The following is a 23,922-nucleotide window of genomic DNA, read 5'->3' as shown; positions in this document are numbered from 1 at the left end:
ATATATATATATATATATATATATACAGTATATATATATATATATATATATATACAGGGGTTGGACAATGAAACTGAAACACCTGGCTTTAGACCACAATAATTTATTAGTATGGTGTAGGGCCTCCTTTTGTGGCCAATACAGCATCAGTTCATCTTGAATGACATATACAAGTCCTGCACAGTGGTCAGAGGGATTTTAAGCCATTCTTCTTGCAGGATAGTGGCCAGGTCACTACGTGATACTGGTGGAGGAAAACGTTTCCTGACTCGCTTCCCCAAAACACCCCAAAGTGGCTCAATAATATTTAGATCTGGTGACTGTGCAGGCCATGGGAGATGTTCAACTTCACTTTCATGTTCATCAACTTGCTTACTTGCTGTCTTGGTCACAGATGCGCCAGCAAGACGTGCACCAACAATTTGTCCTCTTTTGAGCTCTGGTATGTCACCCATAATGTTGTGTGCATTTCAATATTTTGAGCAAAACTGTGCTCTTACCCTGCTAATTGAACCTTCACACTCTGCTCTTACTGGTGCAATGTGCAATCAATGAAGACTGGCTACCAGGCTGGTCCAATTTAGCCATGAAACCTCCCACACTAAAATGACAGGTGTTTCAGTTTCATTGTCCAACCCCTCTATATATATATATATATATATGTTTTTTTTTTAGCCAGAACAGGACACTGGTTACAGTTGAGGGGAAGATGGATGGATCTAAATACAAGGAAATCCTGGAAGAGAAGACTGAACAGAAATATATGTCACACTATTCAGATTTCTATTTGTCAAACCTTGTGTGTGTCATTTGTCTTCCACTTATAAACTATTTCTTCTTGGTTTATCACATAAAATTGCCATAAAATACTTGATATTGGTTGCTGTAATACAGATTTGGGGAAATTGTCACTGAGCTATTGGGCCCTACAAATGGAGATTTTCAGAGGCACCCTTAAGATGGACTGTTACATATGTTACACTAAGGCACAGTGAAGTGTTTTTTCAGGTACATTTTTATTGTTACAAAAGCTATTGTGAAATCTGTATCTCACATATTTGGTAACAACCTCAATTTTGTTGTCTGTAGCAGACAACATCGCTTAACCCTGACTATTTGAAATAAAGAAAAAAAACACACTGCATTTGTTATGTTAAAATAAATCTGCATGTATTCATCACTTGTATGCTTCTTGAAGAGATGTTCTCTGGAAATCATAGCCCTACACAAAGTGATTTTAAATTAAATTGTATTAGTAAAGGTGAAAAAGGCAGCATAAATTACTGGAAGAAAGAGCAATCTGAGGCTGACCTGACCCTCTGTGGGTGACTTAAGAATGCATATTTTTAAAGAGCATTACACAATTTATTATAATAGTTAAAAGTCCTTTATTCTGGCTACAGGCTAAACACAACTTCTCATCAGTGAATGCATTGAGGTTCAGTCATTCAGGTGCCTTTTGGCACACTTAAAACAGTATGTCATGTGCCTATCTGAGAGCAAAGGCTTCTGAGTGCTGCAGAGAGAGACAGTTATTCTTTTGTTACGTTTCTTCTATCCCCACAAAGAAACTCTGGACCTCATTCATGGTGCTTTGGTTACCAGTCTGACCTGGCATTTATTTCCCACACAATAAATGGGACAAGACAGCCAGATGCAGAAAGTAAGTTGCCGGTTCCAAACTTGCATAGCGTCAAAAATTATAGAGGAACGCATTAGTACTGCAAAAATGTTTGTCTTCCTAGATGCATCACTGGTTAAATCCTGTGTTTTAGGAGACAAATATCCAAACTCTCAGCCTAATTTTCACACACATAAAGTATAAAAACTCACACATGATTATAATTTAGGGATTTCACATACATACATACAGTACATCACCATTCTAACACCTTTGCAACTCCAGGTGACAAATTCACACATGTAGGCATCCAGCTTTCCAAATGGTTTGCCTGAAATACTCAGACAAGACACTTGAAAAAAGAACCATAGCTCAATAATCTATTTTAACCATTTGTGTTTTAACTAATATTGCAGTTCTATAGAACAGACAACATGATGTTTATTTATTAAAATATAAACCTTTCTCTCACCCACACCCCTATCATCTGGGTAGGGTGGGTGGTTGCTCATCTACAAATGTAAACATTCATCTGCATACTTATTTTGCACTAGTGAAGAAGAAACGTAGAAGAACGTTCCGGCTTTTAGAAATTATTCTCCATAACACGAGGTGTGCAAAAACCCTTATTTCTCTCATTTCCCAGCAGCGCCCCCTACCGTCCTCTCTCGTCTAAGCCTGACCTTCTGTGATCACGTGTCAGCCGCTGCGATCCGCTGAAAAGTTTGACACGACAGAACCAGCCTGCGCGGAGCTTCGAGGCCAAAAGGGAGCGGATAAGTTTTATTACTGTGCGTTTCTTCTCGGACAGAATATGGAATCCGTTGCTCAGGTAACGGCGCTGACATTAGGGGCCGCAACAGTCAGAGGCGACCACAAAAATAGATTGTTTTTTCAACCTGCACACCTCTTTTTTTTTTTTTTTCGATAAACCCCCCTCGATAGTAGACTAGCTTTTATTTTCTAATTTGTTCTGTCTTTATTTTTATTAGAAAGTGCTCTCATCAGGATTTACGCTTGACTTTGGACCCCTAAAGGAGCCTTTAGCGTTTATCCGGGTGCTAGAATGGGTGAGTTTTGCTGGATTTGTTAACCATATGGCCTGTTTATGTGTGCGGTGTTGGGTGTGTGTTTTCTACGGGGGCAGCTCATCTCTGCTTGCCTGAAATACCTCTCAAATTGATTAGGGTGTTGGTCTTGTGACCCTCTCCACGCCTATAGGAGTCATTATTTGAGGTTAAATGTGGAATGCGTCGCGGTTGCCCGGTTAATAATGGACTGAATCATGCTCAACCCTCTGTGCAGCTCACGGTGAAAGTGTGCACTCAGTTTAAAGTGTGTAGACAAATATTGCAATATCTAACCAAGCATTTGCTGCTTCCGTCTCCCCGTTGCCTCGCCATTTTCACCCCTTCAACTGTATTTTTTTTATTGTAAGCCCTGCATTCAAAATTATGTTATCTAGACTTACTTCCTGTCAAAAACCTTTCATAATATACAAGAAAGTGTGTTCTTGTATATTTGGTAGCGTTAGATCAGAGCTTCTTAATTCAACATCCTTCCTCATTTTTTCTCCGACCATGTTTTCTCTCCATCTTTCCTCTGAGGTTACAGCTGTTTTCCATTTTCGCCTTTGCTACAACTGGAGGTTACAGCGGCTCCACCAGCTTCAACATCCAGTGCAAACAAAGCAAGTTGGAGGAAATACACGCTGAATTCAACTACCCATTCAGGTATGTTCAAGCAAACCACAGCGTTTCACCAATAGACAGGGGCTGGTCTACCACCCTTACCAGTAGGATAACCTCAGGTAAAAATATGAAATTATTTACACACAAAAAAAACAAAGAAAAACAAGAAAGTATGTTTTTAAAAAAAAATGAGGTTCTGGGAAGTTGTCATTAATTATTTCTGGTACCTGTTACATGTCATATCCACATGAGACAGGACTTTGTTGCCACGTTATAATAATTTCTTGTGCCTAGGGAGGGACAGGACTGCATTACTTTCTATAGAATGAAAAAGTCACTGCGGTACCTTCTCTGGCATCTCATTCAAATTGTGGGAAGGGAATGATGGAAGATTTTAGGCTTTTTAAAATGCAGACTGTATAAAACTCTGGTTTTCTTAAAAAAAACAAAAACTTCTGTCTATTTTTTGCAAAGATTGATGCAGCATCCCTACAAGGTTCCTAACTGTACTACCAACGAATCGACAAGCATTGAGTTCTACCTGACTGGGGATCATTCGTCTTCCGCGCAGTTTTACGTCTGTATCGGGGTACTGGCTTTCCTCTACAGCACCGCGTCATTAATCCTCTATCTGGGCTATCAGCACCTGTACAGAGAATCCTCTCGTGGTCCCATCATGGTACGTTTGCATGGGTTTCTTCTATTCTCTACCTGTGTTTAAATGGATGAGATGAAACAGGAGTAAAGATACATTTAGGCAAGAATGTCTTTTAGGATGACTGGATCAATTGTAGGGCATCTTTCCCCCCCAATTAAAAACATCATTTGTTTTTCCTTCTTTGCAATGAATTAAACACCAATTTGTTTAAATAAAGAAACAAATTAGCAAATTATTGTAGATCTAAAACATAAAAAGGGTGCCAAGCATTTGCATGTGGAAAGCAAGCAGTTCCTCAATTATTATTTTTTGGGGGTAAAATGTTTTTTACTATTTTGGTCTTAAAAAGGTTTTTAGCATATTCTTTTAGCAAGACTGGCGTATGAGTCACTCTTTCTTTGAAAAGCTTTCTGTGTTTTGGCAAGTTTAATGAAAATATGTGCCAAAGTCTGTCGGATATTTATGGTCCCACTTTCCATGAAGTTGAAATAAAAAAAAACTGCAAAAACCTGTCCTAATAGTAGCGAACGATTTCCACTTTAGGAAAATATAGAAGTTCAGTAAGAATTTCACCCTAAGAATGACAAAAAGTGTCCATCTGCCTCACATGCTTATGCTAAAGGTCCAAATGTGTACCATTCTGAAATTAAGGCGGCGGGGGGGCAAATTGCTGTCGGGCTGCACTTTAGACAGCCTTGCCTCAGAGGAGTCGCTTCATGCTGGAATCTGACTTGAGTTTGGAGAAAGTGTAATGGAGCTGTGTGAGTGAAAGACTGGGTAGGGTGGGGTTTACAGGCAAATGAAGGACATCAGTGTTGTGTAAACATTTCTGTCAGCAAGCAACACAGGCAACACTGGAGGAGCAATATTACTGTGTTGCCATGAGTTAGTAACGCATGTGACTGTGAGGTAGCTTGGCCACAACTGAAGGACTCTGTTGCTTACTGAAAACATTAGCTTAGAGAAGCTTCTTCATAGTATTATTCTACAGGATTTTTTTAATATGAGCTTGTTTCCATTTTGTTTGAATTCTGGGGAAAGATTAAATTTAGCCACCTCTTGCAGTTAGGCAGGGTGCTGTGCTGCATAATTGGAGATGATCTTCAAATCTCTTCATTTTTTGTTGGATTTCAAGACAACTTCAACTAGAGAACTTGCAGCATGTATTTTTTCATGTTTGTGGCATTTAATCAATTAATTGTTAAATTAAACCAAAGATTTTAACAAATTTGTTTTGTTTAAAGTCCTTTTTAATATCATAACCCAATAAGAACGCTTTCTATGTAACATTATGGAGTCTGGATGGGAGAAAATAAACAATAATACCCAAAAAATCCCCGGTTTGTTCATGTTTTGGTCTCATCAGAAACCAGTAACGAAAAATTAGAAAACTAGAGATGAATTCATTTGTAATTTTGATTTTACTTATGTGATCAGAAACAGATGATCAGACATTTTGATTTAGTTTGATTGTATTTTCGTATTTAAAATAATGAAAACATCATCACTAGCAAAGAGAAAGGACAACCTTGGCCCAGCCTCTACACCACAATTTGCACTGACAAAGTATATGATTCATTTCCTGATGAAACTGTCCACAAATTCCACGTCTGAGTGTGTTTTCTACATCCGGCCTCGCATGTAATAAAAAAAAAAAACGTAAAAAAAAAAAAAATGTTTATCCTTGTAATAAACTCATTCAGCCTATATTATATAAATTTGATGTGGACTTGATTGATATCAATGATGTCATGACGTCAGTCAGTGTGTGTTGGTGGTAAAACTATTGGCACCTCGGTTTTTGCTTTAACCATAGACTTTATTATGCTCTAACTCAATAGCCTTATGGCCGGATTGCTGCCAAAACGTCATGGAGATATGCATCTTTTTGAACATCTGCCTAGAGGACACCAGATTCAAAGACTGGCCAGGCCCAGAAATTGGTAACAGCCGAGAGGCTCTGTAAAATGTCTGTAAAAAGACAATAAATAGCAACGTTCTCCTGCAAGCCGCTTCCAGCAGTAAGCCCCCCAGCACCATGAGTAGACCTACAACTCTATGCCCCAGTTCAGCATTGCGAGCTGAAATTGCTGTGGTGCCTGGAAACAGCAACTATATGCCAATAGGTAATTGATTTGAATTGCAAGCATTACTACTCCTACTTACAGGGGTTGGACAATGAAACTGAAACACCTGTCATTTTAGTGTGGGAGGTTTCAAGGCTAAATTGGACCAGCCTGGTAGCCAGTCTTCATTGATTGCACATTGCACCAGTAAGAGCAGAGTGTGAAGGTTCAATTAGCAGGGTAAGAGCACTGTTTTGCTCAAAATATTGAAATGCACACAACATTATGGGTGACATACCAGAGTTCAAAAGAGGACAAATTGTTGGTGCACGTCTTGCTGGCGCATCTGTGACCAAGACAGCAAGTCTTTGTGATGTATCAAGAGCCACGGTATCCAGGGTAATGTCAGCATACAACCAAGAAGGATGAACTACATCCAACAGGATTAACTGTGGACGCAAGAGGAAGCTGTCTGAAAGGGATGTTCGGGTTCTAACCCGGATTGTATCCAAAAAACATAAAACCACGGCTGCCCAAATCACGGCAGAATTAAATGTGCACCTCAACTCTCCTGTTTCCACCAGAACTGTCCGTCGGGAGCTCCACAGGGTCAATATACACAGCCGGGCTGCTATAGCCAATCCTTTGGTCACTCATGCCAATGCCAAACATTGGTTTCAATGGTGCAAGGAGCGCAAATCTTGGGCTGTGGACAATGTGAAACATGTATTGTTCTCTGATGAGTCCACCTTTACTGTTTTCCCCACATTCGGGAGAGTTACGGTGTGGAGAAGCCCCAAAGAAGCGTACCACCCAGACTGTTGCATGCCCAGAGTGAAGCATGGGGGTGGATCAGTGATGGTTTGGGCTGCCATATCATGGCATTCCCTTGGCCCAATACTTGTGCTAGATGGGCGCGTCACTGCCAAGGACTACCGAACCATTCTTGAGGACCATGTGCATCCAATGGTTCAAACATTGTATCCTGAAGGCGGTGTCGTGTATCAGGATGACAATGCACCAATACACACAGCAAGACTGGTGAAAGATTGGTTTGATGAACATGAAAGTGAAGTTGAACATCTCCCATGGTCTGCACAGTCACCAGATCTAAATATTATTGAGCCACTTTGGGGTGTTTTGGAGGAGCGAGTCAGGAAACGTTTTCCTCCACCAGTATCACGTAGTGACCTGGCCACTATCCTGTAAGAAGAATGGCTTAAAATCCCTCTGACCACTGTGCAGGACTTGTATATGTCATTCAAGATGAATTGACGCTGTATTGGCCGCAAAAGGAGGCCCTACACCATACTAATAAATTATTGTGGTCTAAAACCAGGTGTTTCAGTTTCATTGTCCAACCCCTGTACTACGAATGTTAAGAAAATGATCCATTAATTTATAGTTGCCCCCAACTGAAGTTCAAAGGGTTGACGCTACACTTGCAGCTGGAGGTCATGTTGGTATTAAAAATGTTTGTGATGGTATAAAAAAAAAAACGGATTAAAAAGTATTAAATTCAATGTAAGAATTTCTGTGTGTACACTGAAAGTGTCTTGTTTTTACTTCAGTATTTTTTTTTTTTTTTTTTGAAATAAATTGAAATAAACTTCTGTTTTTCATTACTGGTTTCTGATGAGAACTTCTTCTTTCCTGAACTTGCATAGACTCCCCCAGATAGACTTAATTGTTTTATCTCGGTGGGTCATTTAGTGCAAACAAGATTTAAAGCAGTGGTGTTTGTTACAGAGATTAAGAGTCAAACTTTCTCTGATGTCCAACAGATAAAATCTGAAGCATTTAATACAAGAGAACAAGCAATGATAACATGTTAAGATACATTTATGCTTTCGGTGGCTTTTTTTCCTATGGTCAGCATTCTTCCTTTTATGTTTTACATGATCATTTGAGTAACTCATGGCTGACTTACAGAGTTAATAAACTGCTAAATTGGACTGCAGAAATTTGATCTTCGGTGTTACGGTTGATTAAGTCAGATCAGGAAACAAAAACAGATCTTAGACCTTCTACACAAGATCAAACTTGTTGTATACTTATTCTTTGTTTGCTGTTTCCTTAGGATCTGTTGGTGACTGCAGCCTTGGCCTTCTTGTGGCTGGTATCTTCCTCTGCCTGGGCCAAAGGCTTGACTGATGTCAAATGGGCCACAAGTCCTTTAACTATTATCACTTCACTTAAAGTTTGCAAAAATGCCACGTGCAGCGCAGGAGCTACACCCAGTATGGGCAAATTAAATGCCTCCGTGGTGAGTTATAATACAACTTATTATTTCTTAAAAAAGGTTTGTGCGCATGACCCAAGCATACACATGGTTATTTGCTAAATTATTCATATCTCTTAAACTGTTGCACATTTTGTCATGTTTCATGGACGAGCTTTATGTGGATTTTTAAATGATAGGTTAACACAAAGTAGGGCATACCTGTGAAATTGAAGTATAAGGAATCATGGTTTTCAACATGGGCTGCACGGTGGCGCAGTTGTTAGCACTGTTGCCTTGCAGCAAGAAGGTCCTGGGTTCGAATCCCGGCTGGGGGTCTTTCTGCATGGAGTTTGCATGTTCTCCCCGTGCATGCGTGGGTTCTCACCGGGTACTCCAGCTTCCTCCCACAGTCCAAAGACATGCCTGTTAGGTTAATTGGTCACTCTAAATTGCCCTTAGGTGTATGAATGAGTGTGTGCGTGGTTGTTTGTGTGTTGCCCTGTGATGGACTGGCGATCTGTCCAGGGTGTACCGCCTCTCGCCCATAGACTGCTGGAGATAGGCACCAGCTCCCCCACGACCCACTATGGAATAAGCGGTAGAAAATGATTGACTGACGGTTTTTAAAATTTGAAAAAGATCTCAAAAGTGTGGTGTGCATTTGTATTCAGCTCCCTTTACTCTGATAATTCTAAGTAATATCCAGTGCAACCAGTTTCCTTCAGAAGTCACCAGGGTTATGTCGTATAGCATTATCAAGCAAGTTATGGCCGTCAACCTACACTGGCAGGCTGGGGAAAGATCCAGGAGGAGCTCCCAACAACTGTTATACATGTACTCCACAAAGTTAATAGGAGACTGGCAAGAAGAAAGTTGTTGCTAAAAAATAAAGCCAGAAGATGTCCTCCTTGCCACAAGCCACATAGAAGAAACGGAGAGCATGTGGAAGAACTTGTTCCTGGTAGTTCATGGTTAAACACTTCATGGTTAAACGTGGTGGTGGCGGCTGCAGCATCACACCATGTTTTTTTCTTTAGCAGGGTCAGAGAAACGGCTTAGAGTTGATGGGAAGATGGATGAAGCCAAATATAAGCCAATCATGGAAGAAAACATGTAATATTCTTTAGAGAGAGCAGGACAACAATCCTAATCAAATAGCCCATGCTACAACTGGATGGTTTAGATCAACCTGACTGAGCTTGAGCTATTTTACAAAGAAGTATGGGCCAAAATGCCACACTCTAAATGTAAAGGCTGGTAGAGATATTCCTTGAAAGATTTGCAGCTGTAGTTCTACAAAGTATTAACTCTTGAGCAATAATTACAAATTATTTGTAATTACTTAACACAAATTGATTTGTGTTGGCACTGTATTTCATTTATGTCTTAACTCCCCTGCAGATATTTGGATTCCTTAACCTCATCCTGTGGGGAGGAAACTGTTGGTTTATATACAAAGAAACCCCTTTCCACAAGACAAACCGTCCTGCCAACGTTGAAGCTGGAGCTACGCCATCGTAACTACACGGCTTCCTCATTTCAGAAGAGTCTAACATGTACAACTCACTGCACTTTTTGCAGGACTGATTCTAATTTTATGTTTATTTCCATCAAAAATGCATTTTGTCAAATTCATTTCAAAAGGTACTAAAATATATTGTTTTGCCAAAAATTAATAGACTGGCTCACTTAATACTAACGGAAGCTAACTTTGTTTTATTGAGTTTATAGATGGCAAAGCCCCTTCAGAGGGGTCCTGAAGGTACAAATGTAGAACAAAACCTGCTTTAACACCTGCATACCCAAGCATGGATAACGAAGTGACCCTTTTTCAGAAGGTATTACAGATAAACAATATCTTTGTACAATAAATCATTTCTGTGATTAATAATAAAAAACCTCAGGGCTGCTATGTGTATAAATCATAGTTCCAGTTTCATTTAAAATACTTGAATGCGCTGAGGAAAAATTAAACCCAGGTCTAAAATATATAGGGTTTAACTGCCAATGTGAGATTGTTTGAAAGTCAAACATTTGCCTTTTTTTTCTTTTGTGTGGTTTTATTGATTGCTGTTAGTTTAAACTAGAAATATTACTATAACATCTGAATATTATGCTGAATGCAGTGTTTCTGTTCTACCCGTTATGACCATGTTCCCCATTTTACATGTAAAACTGTTACAGTTCCCAACTAAAATTTGTTTCTCAATACAGAAGATATCTTTTGTCCTTCTTTTTGAGAAAAATGCCCTTGCAAAGGCATTTTCAGTGTTTCTGTTTGGTTGCACTGTTGTGTAATTCAATCAGTTGTTTTAACATTTGAGTTGTGTTCAAGTTATTCCTAATTCTCTGCATACCTGTTCTCTTATATAAGAAGGGAATGATTTTACAAAAACAAATGTAACTTGTTTTGGTCTAAGCAATATCTGCTTTTTATCTCTGTATCTGCCATAATTATTTTCCTTATCATTTAGTTAATAGTGCACCTCTGGAACATTGTGTTTGTATTTTAAATCCTCACAAATGGGGCTTAACTGCTGTTACAGTCTGGAAGGATGAGTCGTCGTCCAATCCTGTGCATTAAAAAATAATTAAGTCAATGCTGCTTACGTTTGGACAATCAACAGTATAATAAGGGAAGCAGAGGTGGTGTATTAATCAGTGGGCATACAGAAAGTTTTATAAAGTAAATTGTAATTAGCCATGTTATGTATTTAATTGCCAAAAATATTAATATACAGACTAACTTCCTGGCTTTGATTAGCAGATTCAAATATTAGTTTAAACTGTAACAGCTATATAAACATTTTTCCAGACCTAACAGGCCAGTTCACAAACTGTGCAGTCATTGTTATCCATGTGGCAGGTTACACTTTTAAAAGCGGTTTTGTTTTGATTCATCTACTTTAAACATTTAATGTGACTGATTAGGAACTAAGTGTCCCAAATTAGTTTTAGGCTTGTTGAATAAAGTCAAACAATACCATACAGCCTTATTTTCTTCTCTCAAAAACAAATCAAGACAAACGTGTTTATGAGGCACTTTTTCCTTAATTTGAAGTGGGGAAAACGAGTACTGAACATGTCAATGTTTTTCTGATGAGCCTATTGACGTTAGATTCAGTTCTTTCCATAAACATTCAGTTGGCTTCGAGTTTAGTGATTGACTGGGCCATTCTTGCAGGTTAAGTTTCTTTCTCTGAAGTCAATTTATAATTTTCATGTGTTTAGGGTGATTGTTCTGCTAAAATAAATCCATGATTTTTCATCCCTAGATGCCTATGAAGACTGCCTTGGCAGGTCTTCTGATTATTCTTTTTGATGGCTATCAGAAATCTGGAGTACCAGGTCTTGGCTGGCTTGTGGCAAAGTGATGTTATTTACATCTTCAGAATATGACCCCAATAGTGCACTGGAAAGTTTTTGAAAGTTTAGAAATACTTCAACCAGTACAATCAGTATATTTGAAAAGTCTTAAGATAGCTATTTGCTTTTATCCTTAATACGATACTGCTTATGCCACAGCTTGGAAATTACTGCCCCCTTTCTTTTTTATACTGATGTATAAGTTTATGAAGAATAATTTCTAAAAACTTTGCAGGTGGACACTAATGGGTGTGCAATGCATGTTTTACCACCAGAGGGCAGTACAACACAACTTGAGCCATAGTAAGCAACATAATGGTCCTTCAGCTATGATTGAGATAGAGACAAAAAAGACAACACGAGTTGGTAAATCTGTTATCTTTTATTATGTCAAATTATTGTATATTTCTCTTCTTTAATGCCTATAGTTTACATCCAGACTATAGGGTGCAGCCAGAGAAGCTTCTAAGCATACCATGCAAAGCCATTATCCTTCAGCTACGAGGCGTTTAAGTTTTTATGGCAGTGACCAACCTTATCATCTTTAAAGTTGTGGTCAATAAACACAGTGCTTTCAGTGCTGCTTAAAGCTCCCTTCTTATCCTGCGGACACAGTAAAAGCAACAAGCTTTCTGACTCACCACCTCATGGCTGATTGCTACTTTATAGCTATGGATGAAGGATGATTATCTGGAGCGGGGCAGTAAGGGAGCACTCTCTTCCCTTTTTAATCTGGCTGGATTTATCTAAACTAAGAGCAAAGAGCCTGCAAGGTGCGGAAATATTAAGATTAAGTGGTTTCCTTTAAAGATACTGCAAACGTTGTCAAGTTTAATAAACATCATATAGTTAGTCCTGAGGAACTCTATTTCCCTACTGTTTAGGAGGCTTTTCAAACCCTCCCATGTTTATCATTTCTCTGAGTCACAAGCCAGCAGCTCCCTACATCATATGGCGTAACAATCAAGTAAAGCACTGTGTTTTTATTTTGGTATGGCTTTAGGAACAAAGTCCAATACTCATTAAATATAACTGGAGCCAAGATGCAGTGTATTCATTAGGATAGACTAGATTAGGATTTATACTTGAGTTATTAAAAAATAAACTGGTTTTCTCTCCATGCAGATTTCGATCACATGTTTAGACATTTTTCTGTTCACCCAGCCATTTTAATAAAGAATAGCTAATCTCCACCCTGCTTAAAAATAAACATTTATAATAAGACTTGGATGTTGGAACGGCTAACATTAGCACAAAGGCAGACGAAATGCAAAATGAACAGTATTGGAATATACAAGAAAACAGTCAGTACACAGCTAATCAATACTGAACGCAGAATGTGTCTTAATACATACATAGATATATATAGAGATATATATATAAATTGTTGATATAGATATACACAAAGGCAGATTTGCTTTAGAGAAAAACAAAGCCAAGTCTTTCTCCTCTATTTTAGAACCTTTGCAAAAGCACTTAACCGATCGCTATACAGGACTACTAGATGAACTGAACTGTGAAGGACAAACAGAGTGGATCTAGTGGGGTCCAACAAGGAATCTTTTCTCTGTAATGGTCGAGTAATTTGCTGAGCCACTCAAAAACCACAATATCTGTTTGTGATCTCAGCAGTCTTAAGTGACAACACATCAAAATCTGATGGATAAAAGCATTTATTTCAGCTGCAAATGGAAAAAATCTGTAAAAATCCTTAAAATGGATCTCTTTCTTGGACCAATGCAACCTGTTTGTGAGGGTTCTATATGCAGCTTTTTTAAAGTGTGGCTTGGTATTTTCTGCTGCTGTCTGTTTCTCCACCTGGTGTTTCAGCGTGTGACAGAGTGATATGATTCGCACACAGCACCTCTCTGACAAGTGTGACTTCCTTTTCTCACCCACATAGGAGATGCTGTGGTGCAAGCAGCAACTGTGAATATTCCACCAATTTTGCATAAGAAAACATTTCAACCAGAAACGTGTAAATAGATTTTTTGTTTTGAAGATGTGATTTTATCTAATTATTAATTGTTTAGTATTTTTGTTTTGAATAGCAACTCAAAGGCATAACGGATACTTTGGAATATACTGCACTTTCCAACCATATGACTCAGTTGGAGTGCAACCGCTTGATGAAAGCTCCAGTTGTTTCCCCTCACAAACAAATTGCAGACTATTTAAAGGGCATGGCATTCATTGCCTGGCTGAATGACTGCTTTCGAGCCTAAGAAAGGGCAGCTTAATAATGACAGGGAAAGAAACAAAGCAAACACATCTGGGCTGAACTGAGGCTGTCAGTATATTTGAAGGCAAAAAAAACGCCTCTTTTTGTGTTGCGGTGACTCATGATAATACGATCGATCCCCGCTGATTTAAAGGTATGGAAACCAGACTGAAGCGTCTTCCATTCAAATGATGCAATTAGCATTTACACCCAGCTGGCCTTGTTGTGCTACAACATAAACCCAGTACAATTTAATGAAACCACTCCTTCTGGATAGTATCAAGGTGTTAGGCATAATTCTTGCATCAGGGTCAGGACAAAGTGAGACAAATGTGGATTAACCCACAAAAAACTGTTCCACTATGGTGGATCCAGTCCACATGCATAAACAATTTTGGAAAACAATCTTTAAAAGTCTCTGTCACCAGAAAAATACTGAGAAAGACACATAAAAATCTAATCAGGAAAACTGTTTTGATATAAAAAGAAAGAGGTATAAAAGGAAATGTATATATTTTGAACGATTTTTCGTTTTTTTTACACTGCCTGACCATTTCTATTCAGTAGTTACTTTGACTGGAAAATGATATGCTGCAGGTCTTGTCATTTTATTTTGTATAAATCCAGATTACTTGCTACCAGACACTGAATGTGGGACACAGATGGGCCTAGACCAAAAGCAGGCTTCTACAACTCCACTTTTTATTCAAACCTTAAACTTACTCGTACTTGTCGTCTTCTGCTTCATCCGGGACCGGGTCGTGGGGGCATCAGACTCAGTAAGACACCCATACGTCCCTCTCCCGAAACACCTCCTCCAGCTCCTCCAGGGGGAGCCCAAGGCGTTCCCAGGCCAGCCAAGAGACAAAGTCCCTCCAGCGCGTCCTGGGCCGTGCCCTGGGCCTCCTCCTGGTGGGACGTGCCTGGAACACCTCCCGAGGAAGGTGTCCAGGAGGCATCAGGTATAGTTGCCCAAGCCACCTCAACTGGCTTCTCTAAAAGTGTAGGAGCAGCAGCTCTACTCTGAGCCCCTCCCAGATGGCAGAGCTCCTCAACCTATCTTTTTAAACTTTTCAACCATCAATATATTTGCATATATTATTAATTGGTTATCTACACCAGAAATAGACCTAAAAGGTGTTGCAGAACCAATGATCTTTCTGTGTGAAACAGATACTTGCACTAGTGTTTCCTGTCACAGTAACACCACTCGCAATGCTTTGTGTTTCCACTACAGATTTGACATTCTTCATAGCGCACCATCTCCATCCTCCATTTCCAGTGTAAATAATTATCCATTTCTGTCTAAATAACCAATAGTCTAAAGCTGCATGATCTAAACAGCTGGGCCAACATCACTCAAGGGCTCCACTACCCTAAACCCTTTCTGGGTAATGCAGGTTGTTATTTCTGGTTGGCACATGCGTGATAGGAAACCTTTTCAAGCTTTCTTCTGGTTTCTGACTGTAATAATCAACATATAATCAAGTAACATATCAATGCAGTTTCTCCTCTGAAGACCTCTAAAATGCAAACCTGACAAATGTTATTTTAAGATGGTAGATGTGTTTGCCCCAGACTAGCTGTTAGCTTTAGCCTGTAGGACCTGCAAGTTATTAACATCTTATAACCTTTTAATAGAATCCCACTTCAACAATCGTGCACTATTTGTTTAGAAAAAGTCTTGGTAATTTAATTTTTGTCCACAGCTATGTGACTAAAAGTAGCTCTTCCTGCCAATAATGTACAGCCTCCACTTTATTATTCATAAACTTATTTTTAAGATGGAAACCATTAAGGTTTTACTGTTACTCAGACTCTAACACTTTACTGCTGATACAAAAAATCATCACATTCTAGCAAGCAAAGGAAATAAAAAGCTACATTTCAGGTGTGACACTGGGAACTATTGACTGAGTCAGACATTATTCTTCCAACTACATCTTATCACATCTGAGTACCGGTAAGTATTTATTCAAACATTGAAAAGTATAGACTTTCAGCTGTCCTGTAAGGTGCACCTCTTCTAAAGAATAAAGTAACATAAAACAGCGTTAGTTAAGCATTAGAGCTTTAAGCTCTGGATTAGTACGACTGATGCTGTTACTTTGCCAAGAGGAAAATTTAACAGCATGTGGCACGTCAGCGGACGAGAACTAGAACAGCTTCCGTCCTTGTAAGGAGTTTGGTACCCTTTGTGTTTACAGAATAAAGACAACATGTTAATAATCGGTCATAAAATACCTCTGTGCACCTTATGTGTATCTGCAGACGACACTGCATGTGATTACCTGTGAAAGGCAAGCAAAGAATTGTTTGGTTTTTACTGTAGATGTAAATAAACAATAAGGGAAGTTTTATTGCACAATCATTCATGTGCAGGGTTACTTAATAATCGTGTACCATACAACTATGAAACCCTAACCCTTACTATGTTTTGTTTAAGTGATAAATAGCTGCCAAATATGGCTGTACTACCAAGACTATGAAACTGGATCAGTCTATCTCAACTAAGGATCAGGTAAAAACCTCTTTTTGTTTTGAATTTGAGAAATCCATATTTTCTTACCTTCATTAGGTTTCTCAAGCTGTAGGATATTGTATAATAGGGTTTTATGGCATGCTGTGTCACTATATATAACTCAAGGTTAATGTCATTTCTACTCACAGCCTGGTGACGTCGGTTTATGTTCCTGTATTGAGAGATAGAAGGTATGATACGTTGCAGTCTATTTTAATTTTCCATAATGAATATAAATATGAGCAAAGCACAGTTTTAATCTATGCCAAATGTAAGATGTTCTTGGAGATCTTGTGCATTTTTCACAATTCTCAAATGGCTGTAGTGCATTACTTCCTGAGTGCTAATAACAGCTGCATCTTGTATTCTCTAATAGGTTCCACAGTCCGCTTATGCCTCCTTTTCTTCACAGTATGAATAGTAATTGCTACAGATTGAAACGCTGGAAAAGTCAGGCTTATTGTTCTCTTTGACAACAAGACTGTTTTGAACTCCATTTGAGATGCTGTTATAAATTTGCTATCCATCCCTTTATCCTTTTCTTGCACAAGGTCACAGTTTAAACTCAATAAATCATGGCTCGTGATGTGCCATTAATGTCACTGTCGACTCAAACCACCATGGGAGTGTCTGAGAAGACGGAGCTAATGGATTCTGCTACCGATTTCTTCCTCTTCCCCTTCATGATAGAGCCAGCCTCTCCATGCAGATCATCATTGTCCTCGTCCCCATTGGGATTCACCTTGCCGTTCTGGCCCTGCAAGTCTTTGGAGTCGATGAACGCAACATGCCTGTTCAGGTCGGCCTTCAGCGCCGGGTCCTCGTGGGTGGGAGTGACGCTGAGCATTGAGGAGTGGATGCTGTCCTCACCCCGGGTCTTACCCTTGTTGGGGCAGCAGAAACAGCGGCACGGCGTCAAGTAGAGGTACATGAGCACCAGCACCACACTGGCCAGGCAACCCACCAAGGTAGTATAAGCTGTGTTAAAAGTCTCCCCTGTCCCGTGCATGGTGAAGTTGTGAACCTTTAGCACAATGTAGATAGTCTCATTAAATCTTTCACTTGCAGCAAAGCATGTGTAGGTCCCAGAGTCCTCATACCTAACCGGACTTATCTGCAGGTTCCCGTTTGACAGGACCTTTGATGTCTGGTTGTCTCCAGACGTCACCAACACGTCCCCAGGCAATGTCCAAGTCTTTATCATGTCCCGGTGTTTGGTGTCACAGTTGAGGACGAGTGTTTGCTCCAGGAAAGCCTCTTCATCTGCCTCCTTGAATGTGCTGCAGTTCATGCTTTCACCACTGAGACTGAAAATCTGGGATTTTTGTGAATTAGGCAGGATGCATGTGTAGTCATCAGTGAAGTCCACAGCAGAATTCAGCTTTCGAATGTTCCAGTGGGCCAGGAGCATGTAGAGATTACAGGTACACTGCAGAGGGTTGTTGTGGAAGTAGAGGCCATTTTTGATCCAGGTAGGCAGTGTCTTAAGGTCATCTATGGGCATCTTTTTGATCCTGTTGGACGACACATCCAGGAGGCTGAGTTTCTCCAGGCGGTACCTGTCTTTGATCAGCTCCTCTGGGAAGCGGGAGATATGGTTCTGGCTGAGGTACAGTTTCTGAAGGTTGGCCATGGTTGCAAAGGCTGTTTTGTCAATCTGTGAAATTTGGTTATTGTAGAGCAAAAGGACCTCCAAGTTGACCAAAGGCTCAAAAACAAACTCATCCAGCTGCTGCAGTTTGTTGGAGGACAGGTCCAAGTAGCGCAGTTGCTTCACATTTGTAAAAGCTTCAGAGGAAAGGAAAAGAAGATTATTGTGGCTGAGCAAGAGGTTGTGGAGATTCGGGAGCTTGACTGCAGTCCACTCCGATCTGAGCCGAGCTATCTCATTGTAGCTGAGATCCAGCACAGCGGCGTAGAGTGGCAGACCAGTGGGAACAGCACTCAGGTTCATCTTGGAGCAGCTGACAATATTTGAAGCGCAGATGCATGTCGTATGGCAGTTCAGTGTAGATCCCGCTGCCTCAGGAAGCCAGAGGAGAGCCGAGCAGAGGGAGAGGAACAGGGCCCATCTCGGCAAATTACTGTGAAACTTACAGAGAGGTAAAGTTTCACCTATTCTGGAAGAAGATTGCAACATAATAGCAGTTGTTCTCGATCCTCTAGAGGTTTATTATGATCCCATTTTTAGGAAATAGCTCAAGGATGTAGTAGCCCCAAGCACGTTGGTGAATAGAAGCTGAAAAACAACACAAGCACGTTTTTAGATTTTAAAACAAAACATAACATATGCAGTTAATGGAAAATATTCTAATCATATCAATGCATTTGAAAACTCTGTATTTTATTTCATGCTTTAATGCAGGATAAAACTGTAATGAGACGGCCTGAGGTAAACCAAACCTAGCCACTGCTTAGGTCCCCAAAATTCTCAGGGGGCCCCAGGAACACTTGGATTTTCCGACACGATATACATTTCAAAATTTCATATTTGTACATTTAGGATGTCTTCTTTCATGATTGTCCTGTATACAACTCTATCAAACTTCCCATCAACTCTGACCAACCTCCTTGTCACTTTTAAAGAAAAGACTTCCCATAGCATGATGCTGCCATCACCATACCATTGTTGAGGATGGTGTGTTCAGGGTTATATTCAGCTTTGGATATCTGCCACAAACATTTGCATGTAGGCTAAAATTATTCATTTGGGACACATTTGAACAGAGCACTTCTATCCATATGTTTGCTTTGTTCCCTTAATGGCCTGTGGCAAACTGCAAATGGGTCTTCTTATGTCTTTCTACAATGGCTATCTTCTTGCCACTTTTCCATAACGGCCAGCTTTGCTGAGTACAAGATTAATAATTGTCCGGTCAACAGATTCCCTCACCTGAGCTATGAATCTTTGCAGCTCCTCCAGGGTTATCAAGAGTCTTTTGACTGCTTCTCTGATTAACACTCTCCTTCCTGGTTTGTCAGTTTAGGTGTGCAGCTCTGATTTGGTAGATTTGACCTTTATCCCCGATCTTCCATTATTATGGAAAAACACAACAGTAGTATTTGCACTGTGGTTAAATTACACACATGGATTTTATGTACTATGTAAAGTATATGCTTTCAGAAGGCATATACTTAGTAAATTTGTTGGTGGCAGAGTAAAGGGGGTCTAAATACAACTGCACACCACACAACAAAATACTTTAGAGTCTGTGCTTGTTAAGTGCCAATAGATGAAAAGGTTGAAAGGGTGTGAATACTTTTGCAAGGCACTGCAGTTGATAGTTGCAGTATGTGATCATTGTCAAAATGTATAACTTCCAGTATTCTTCTGCTTCTTGTGTCTGTGGTCGAGTCATGTTTCATGCCCACTGTAACTGCTGCAAAATCCATCTTGACAATTATGGAGCTGGGAATGACATCACATCCAGGTATAGAGCGTTTGGTCTGGTGCTAAGTACTATTAGTAAAACAAGCTGCTAAAATATTTCTTTTCTATTTTATGAATTTGAATAGAGAAGAAAAATTTGTTAATTAACATTTTCGGTACTGTGTGGGCTCTGGTTTACAGACCAATACAAGTGTTAATAAATAGTTTATACCTGCACCATTTACCACATTCTATATGCGCAGTGGTCATATTGGATGCAAAACTCAAGACTGGAATCCTGACTTCAGGACCCGTCTTGTTTTTTTTCTAACTGGGAACTGGAAAACCTGGCTTCTGAGTCCAAAGAGGACCCACTACGGCCATATTAGGCCGGGGTTTTGCAGGATAAATCTGCGAACAGGAGGATTGAAGCCACATGGTGAGTAAAGTATTTAATAATATCTGAACTGATAATTTACAGAGGAGTGAAACAGGACACGGATTAAAAGTGATGAGACGGGCATGGATTGGGCAGGCAAACAGTCATGGACAGACTGTTCATGATAAACAGAAGGATCCAGTGGCGAGTACCGTATTTTCCGCACTATAAGGCGCACCGGATTATAAGGCGCATAGAATAGAAGCTACTGCAGTCAAACGTTTGACTGGGGTTGCGTTATGCATCCACTAGATGGAGCTAAAGAGAATGTCAACAAAACAGTCAGATAAGTCAGTCAGTCAAACTTTATTAATACACTACAAACCAGCGTTCTGATAACTCCATTCACTCTCATGGTAAGGTCTCCTCTACATAGAATTCTATTGAATAGAGCCAACCGCACGTTAGGAATGCATTGTAGTCTATGAAGTTGAAGTTGAAATCAAACGTTAGTTAAAACGTGAAAGGGAACTTTTCCCTGATTCAGTAAACACGTAAAAGAAACAGTTTGATGCACTAAATCAAACGTTAGTACATTCACAATATAGTAGCGTTAACTGTTGAATTATCTCGCTGCTGCTCTATTCCCATGTTCGACTGCGTAGCTGACAGCCTTGAGTTTGAACTCAGCATCGTAAGCGTGTCTCTCAAATGGTGCAATTTTGGGGTCGTTATACACACACAAGTGGTGTTGGACTAGGAGTAAGCACAGTACAGGTGTTTACCGCTATTACTTCGGCGACACCCCTGACTACGGTAGCCGTAATGCTGCAAGCGGTGCGGCTTTGTAGTTTACCAGTCATACTGAAACATTTTGACAGAGCGCCGTGTACAACCAGTATGGATCAACCAATTAACCAATTGATCCATATATAAGGCGCTCCGGATTACAAGGCGCACTGTCATTTTTTGAAAAAATGAATGGTTTTTAAGTGCGCCTTATAGTGTGGAAAATACGGTAATAAAAACTAGAGTTTCAATACAGAGGCAAGGTGGAGAAATGTGCAGTGAACTAGAAGAGCTAGTCAGATGAAATGTGAAGCAGCTGGTGGCAGGGAGAACGCAGAACAACTGTAGGAGGCAGGCTAATGAACACAGATGAGCAAGACCACAGAAACACTGGAAAGAATCTAACAGAACTCAAAATGTACATTAATACAGGAAACAAATAGGAAGAACTGAAACAACAGCAACTACAGAACAAAACAACAGATTCAAGAAAAAACTCAAATATCTAACACAGGCAAATCATGACAACTACAAAACGGTGGCCAGTAGTTGAATGGTGAAAAAGTATTGGGCCCCCATATTAAAATCTGCTTAAGGCCCTGTACGACCTTGTGCCGGCTCTGATGGACACTTCATAATAACCATCACTAACCAAACTGGCTCAGGAAATATACAGGAAATGTAGTAACTCAAATTATTTCTGAAAAAAATTAATATTTCACTATAGTAAATTATATGTTTAAATGATAATGCATCTGAAATCTTTTAAGTCCCCGCAGTTTTGCGTGTCTGCCTTTAAAACAAACAGACGCACGAAAACGGTAGTCACGCTAACCCATGTGTATTCACACTCCTGGAAGACACAGCTTTGATTTCCTTTGCTCTGCCCATCTCCCTCTGTGTACCTCGCCATTACTTGATCTCCCTGACACAGCTGCCCACTGCCGCACACAGTAAAAAAGTCCAAACAAATAAACGCACACGGGCAAAAATCATGCAAATACATGTACCACGTCGTGTCATGTTCCCAAACTGCTCTGCGTTCATTTTATGTAAGAGCTGTGCAAGCCGTTGCCTTGCACCATCATGTTGACAGAATAACAAGTACAAAGAAATAAAGATGGAGATGACACTTGCCTTGAATCGGGGTGCAGCAGCAGCAGCAGCAGCAGCAGTGGAGGCGACGCGGATTTCATGAAAAGAGCTCCCTGCGTTTGTTTACGGTGTTTCTGCAGACGAAGAACTGTCTGAGCGGGCTTCCGTGTCTGCTGCTGAGGAGGGCTGATGCAGGGAGGAGGGAGAGCCCCTATTCAGATCTCCTTGGCAAAATAATCCCGCTCCACGAGGCACCCAACACCCGGCGCAAAATTACGCAAAAAAAACCCCAATAAAAACAGCAGCTTACGTAAAGCGCAGAAAACACGCGTTCATTCAATTAAGCATCATCATGTAGTTATCAGGTTCTAGTTCTTATTTATTAGAATGCTTTACTCCGCAGCTATCAGACGTCTCTTTCACGTAACTGGCGCATTTCGGTGCAGGTTCGGCTCAAGTTCGGTCTGATCAGCAGCACAAGCCACAGGGATCATTAGAAATGTATGTCGATGTACGACAGGCTTCCTGCGGTTCCACGCAGGCCTGCATGCGGCTCTTTCCACGCAGAGCTGCTGCTGCAGTGGTGGACTCGTTTATCGGTAATGCACTCAAACTCAATATGCGCTGTTTACTGAAAGTGACCGCGCCAAAGACGCGCTGAAAGCCCAGGAGAGGAAACGGAAAAGTCCACAGAGAGCCGGATAATACAGCGCATGTGACAGGAATGATTATGATTTTCAAGCTAAACAACTCCTCATGGCATGAAGATACAGAAGGAAACACATTAAAATCGTCGTAATTAGGTTCTATAATAGGCCACGTGGCCAAATAACCAGACCTTAATGGGTTTTACTGGGATTGTATTTAACAGTCCAGCACAAGTGTAGTGCATAATTGTGAAGTGGAAGAAAAAAAATGCAATTTTCTACTGTGGGGTTTTTCATTCACGCCCCTTAACTCTTATAACCCTAAATAGAATCAATTTATGTGTAATCTAATCTCAAGATACATCCAGCGGTTCAGTAAAGGCCTCAGAGGTTATTAGTGATCATTGGTGAACAAACATTATCGTGAAGACCCTTACCCTGTTTGTTCTCTCCACAAACCCAGGCTATGTGAAAGACACATATAATGTGAAAGCCTACATGCAGATTGTCAAAAAATATGTAGAAGACACAACAAACATGTAAAAGGAGGTGCTCTGGTCATATAAGACCAAAATGTAACCTTTTAACATACATGCAAAATGCAATTTGTGGTGGAAAGCTAACATTGCACATCATCCTGAACAAATCATGCCCATTATAAAGCATGGTGGTGGCAGGATTATGCGGTGGGGATGCTTTGGACGAAAAACCTGTTAGAAGCTGGAAGAAAGACTTGAGACTGGGGTAGAGGTTCGTCTTTCAGCCGAACAATGGCCCTAAAGATACAGCCAGAGCTACAATAAAATGGTTTTGATTAAAGGACAGTAATGTGAATACAGCCTAGTCAAAGTTCAGGCATAAATTCACCTGAGAATCTGTGGCAAGGTAAGAAAACTGATATTCACAGACACTCTATCCAACGTGACTAAGCTAAAAACATTTTGTCAAAAGTAATGGGGGAAATCATATGTGCAAAGATGGTAGAGACATACGTCAAAAGACTTCCAGCTGCAACTGCAGCAAAGGGTGGTTCTATAAACTGTTGACTCAGGGGGCTGAATACAAATACAGGCATTTTCAGATTTTCAATTGGAAAAACCAAGTATGATTTTCTTCCCGCTTAACAATTGTGCTCTATTTGGGGTTATTTTCTTTACAGAAACGGAATACAGAAACGTCTGCGTATCAGCATTAAATATTAATGCTGGTCATTGTTGATCTCTGTTCATCTGCAGGTTTGCTGTAAAACAAACAGGAACAGTTAATGCATTTCT

The 23,922-nt window shown here is 40.1% G+C and overlaps 2 protein-coding genes across 2 annotated transcripts; one reads left to right on the top strand and one right to left on the bottom strand.

The window, feature by feature from the left end:
• Positions 1-2,292: 2,292 nt before the first annotated feature.
• sypl2b (synaptophysin-like 2b) lies at positions 2,293-11,534 on the top strand. Its single transcript, XM_047366295.1, has 6 exons — positions 2,293-2,453; positions 2,614-2,691; positions 3,236-3,354; positions 3,787-3,991; positions 8,117-8,302; positions 9,662-11,534. Exons 1-6 carry the CDS (start codon positions 2,436-2,438, stop codon positions 9,779-9,781), a joined length of 726 nt encoding a protein of 241 aa, XP_047222251.1. The 5' UTR covers positions 2,293-2,435; the 3' UTR covers positions 9,782-11,534.
• A 459-nt stretch (positions 11,535-11,993) lies between these two features.
• amigo1 (adhesion molecule with Ig-like domain 1) lies at positions 11,994-22,569 on the bottom strand. The gene is made up of 2 exons (XM_047366183.1): positions 22,044-22,569; positions 11,994-18,607 (listed from the first exon to the last, which is right to left on the bottom strand). The coding sequence occupies exon 2, from the start codon at positions 18,506-18,508 to the stop codon at positions 16,979-16,981; it is 1,530 nt and encodes a 509-aa protein (XP_047222139.1). The 5' UTR covers positions 18,509-18,607; positions 22,044-22,569; the 3' UTR covers positions 11,994-16,978.
• Positions 22,570-23,922: the final 1,353 nt, after the last annotated feature.

The sequence above is a fragment of the Girardinichthys multiradiatus genome, chromosome 1, assembly GCF_021462225.1.
Source record: "Girardinichthys multiradiatus isolate DD_20200921_A chromosome 1, DD_fGirMul_XY1, whole genome shotgun sequence".
Classification (NCBI taxonomy): domain Eukaryota; kingdom Metazoa; phylum Chordata; class Actinopteri; order Cyprinodontiformes; family Goodeidae; genus Girardinichthys; species Girardinichthys multiradiatus.
This window is presented reverse-complemented; position numbering and strand designations above follow the sequence as displayed.

What these genes read in the sequence shown, in the direction of transcription:
- sypl2b (XM_047366295.1), top strand. An exon ending in GAATTCAACTACCCATTCAG is followed by an intron (nt 3,355 to 3,786) that starts GTATGTTCAAGC and finishes TTTTTTGCAAAG; the next exon opens with ATTGATGCAGCATCCCTACA. An exon ending in CCTCTCGTGGTCCCATCATG is followed by an intron (nt 3,992 to 8,116) that starts GTACGTTTGCAT and finishes CTGTTTCCTTAG; the next exon opens with GATCTGTTGGTGACTGCAGC.
- amigo1 (XM_047366183.1), bottom strand. Translation starts at nt 18,508, where the DNA reads ATGTTGCAATCTTCTTCCAGAATAGGTGAAACTTTACCTCTCTGTAAG.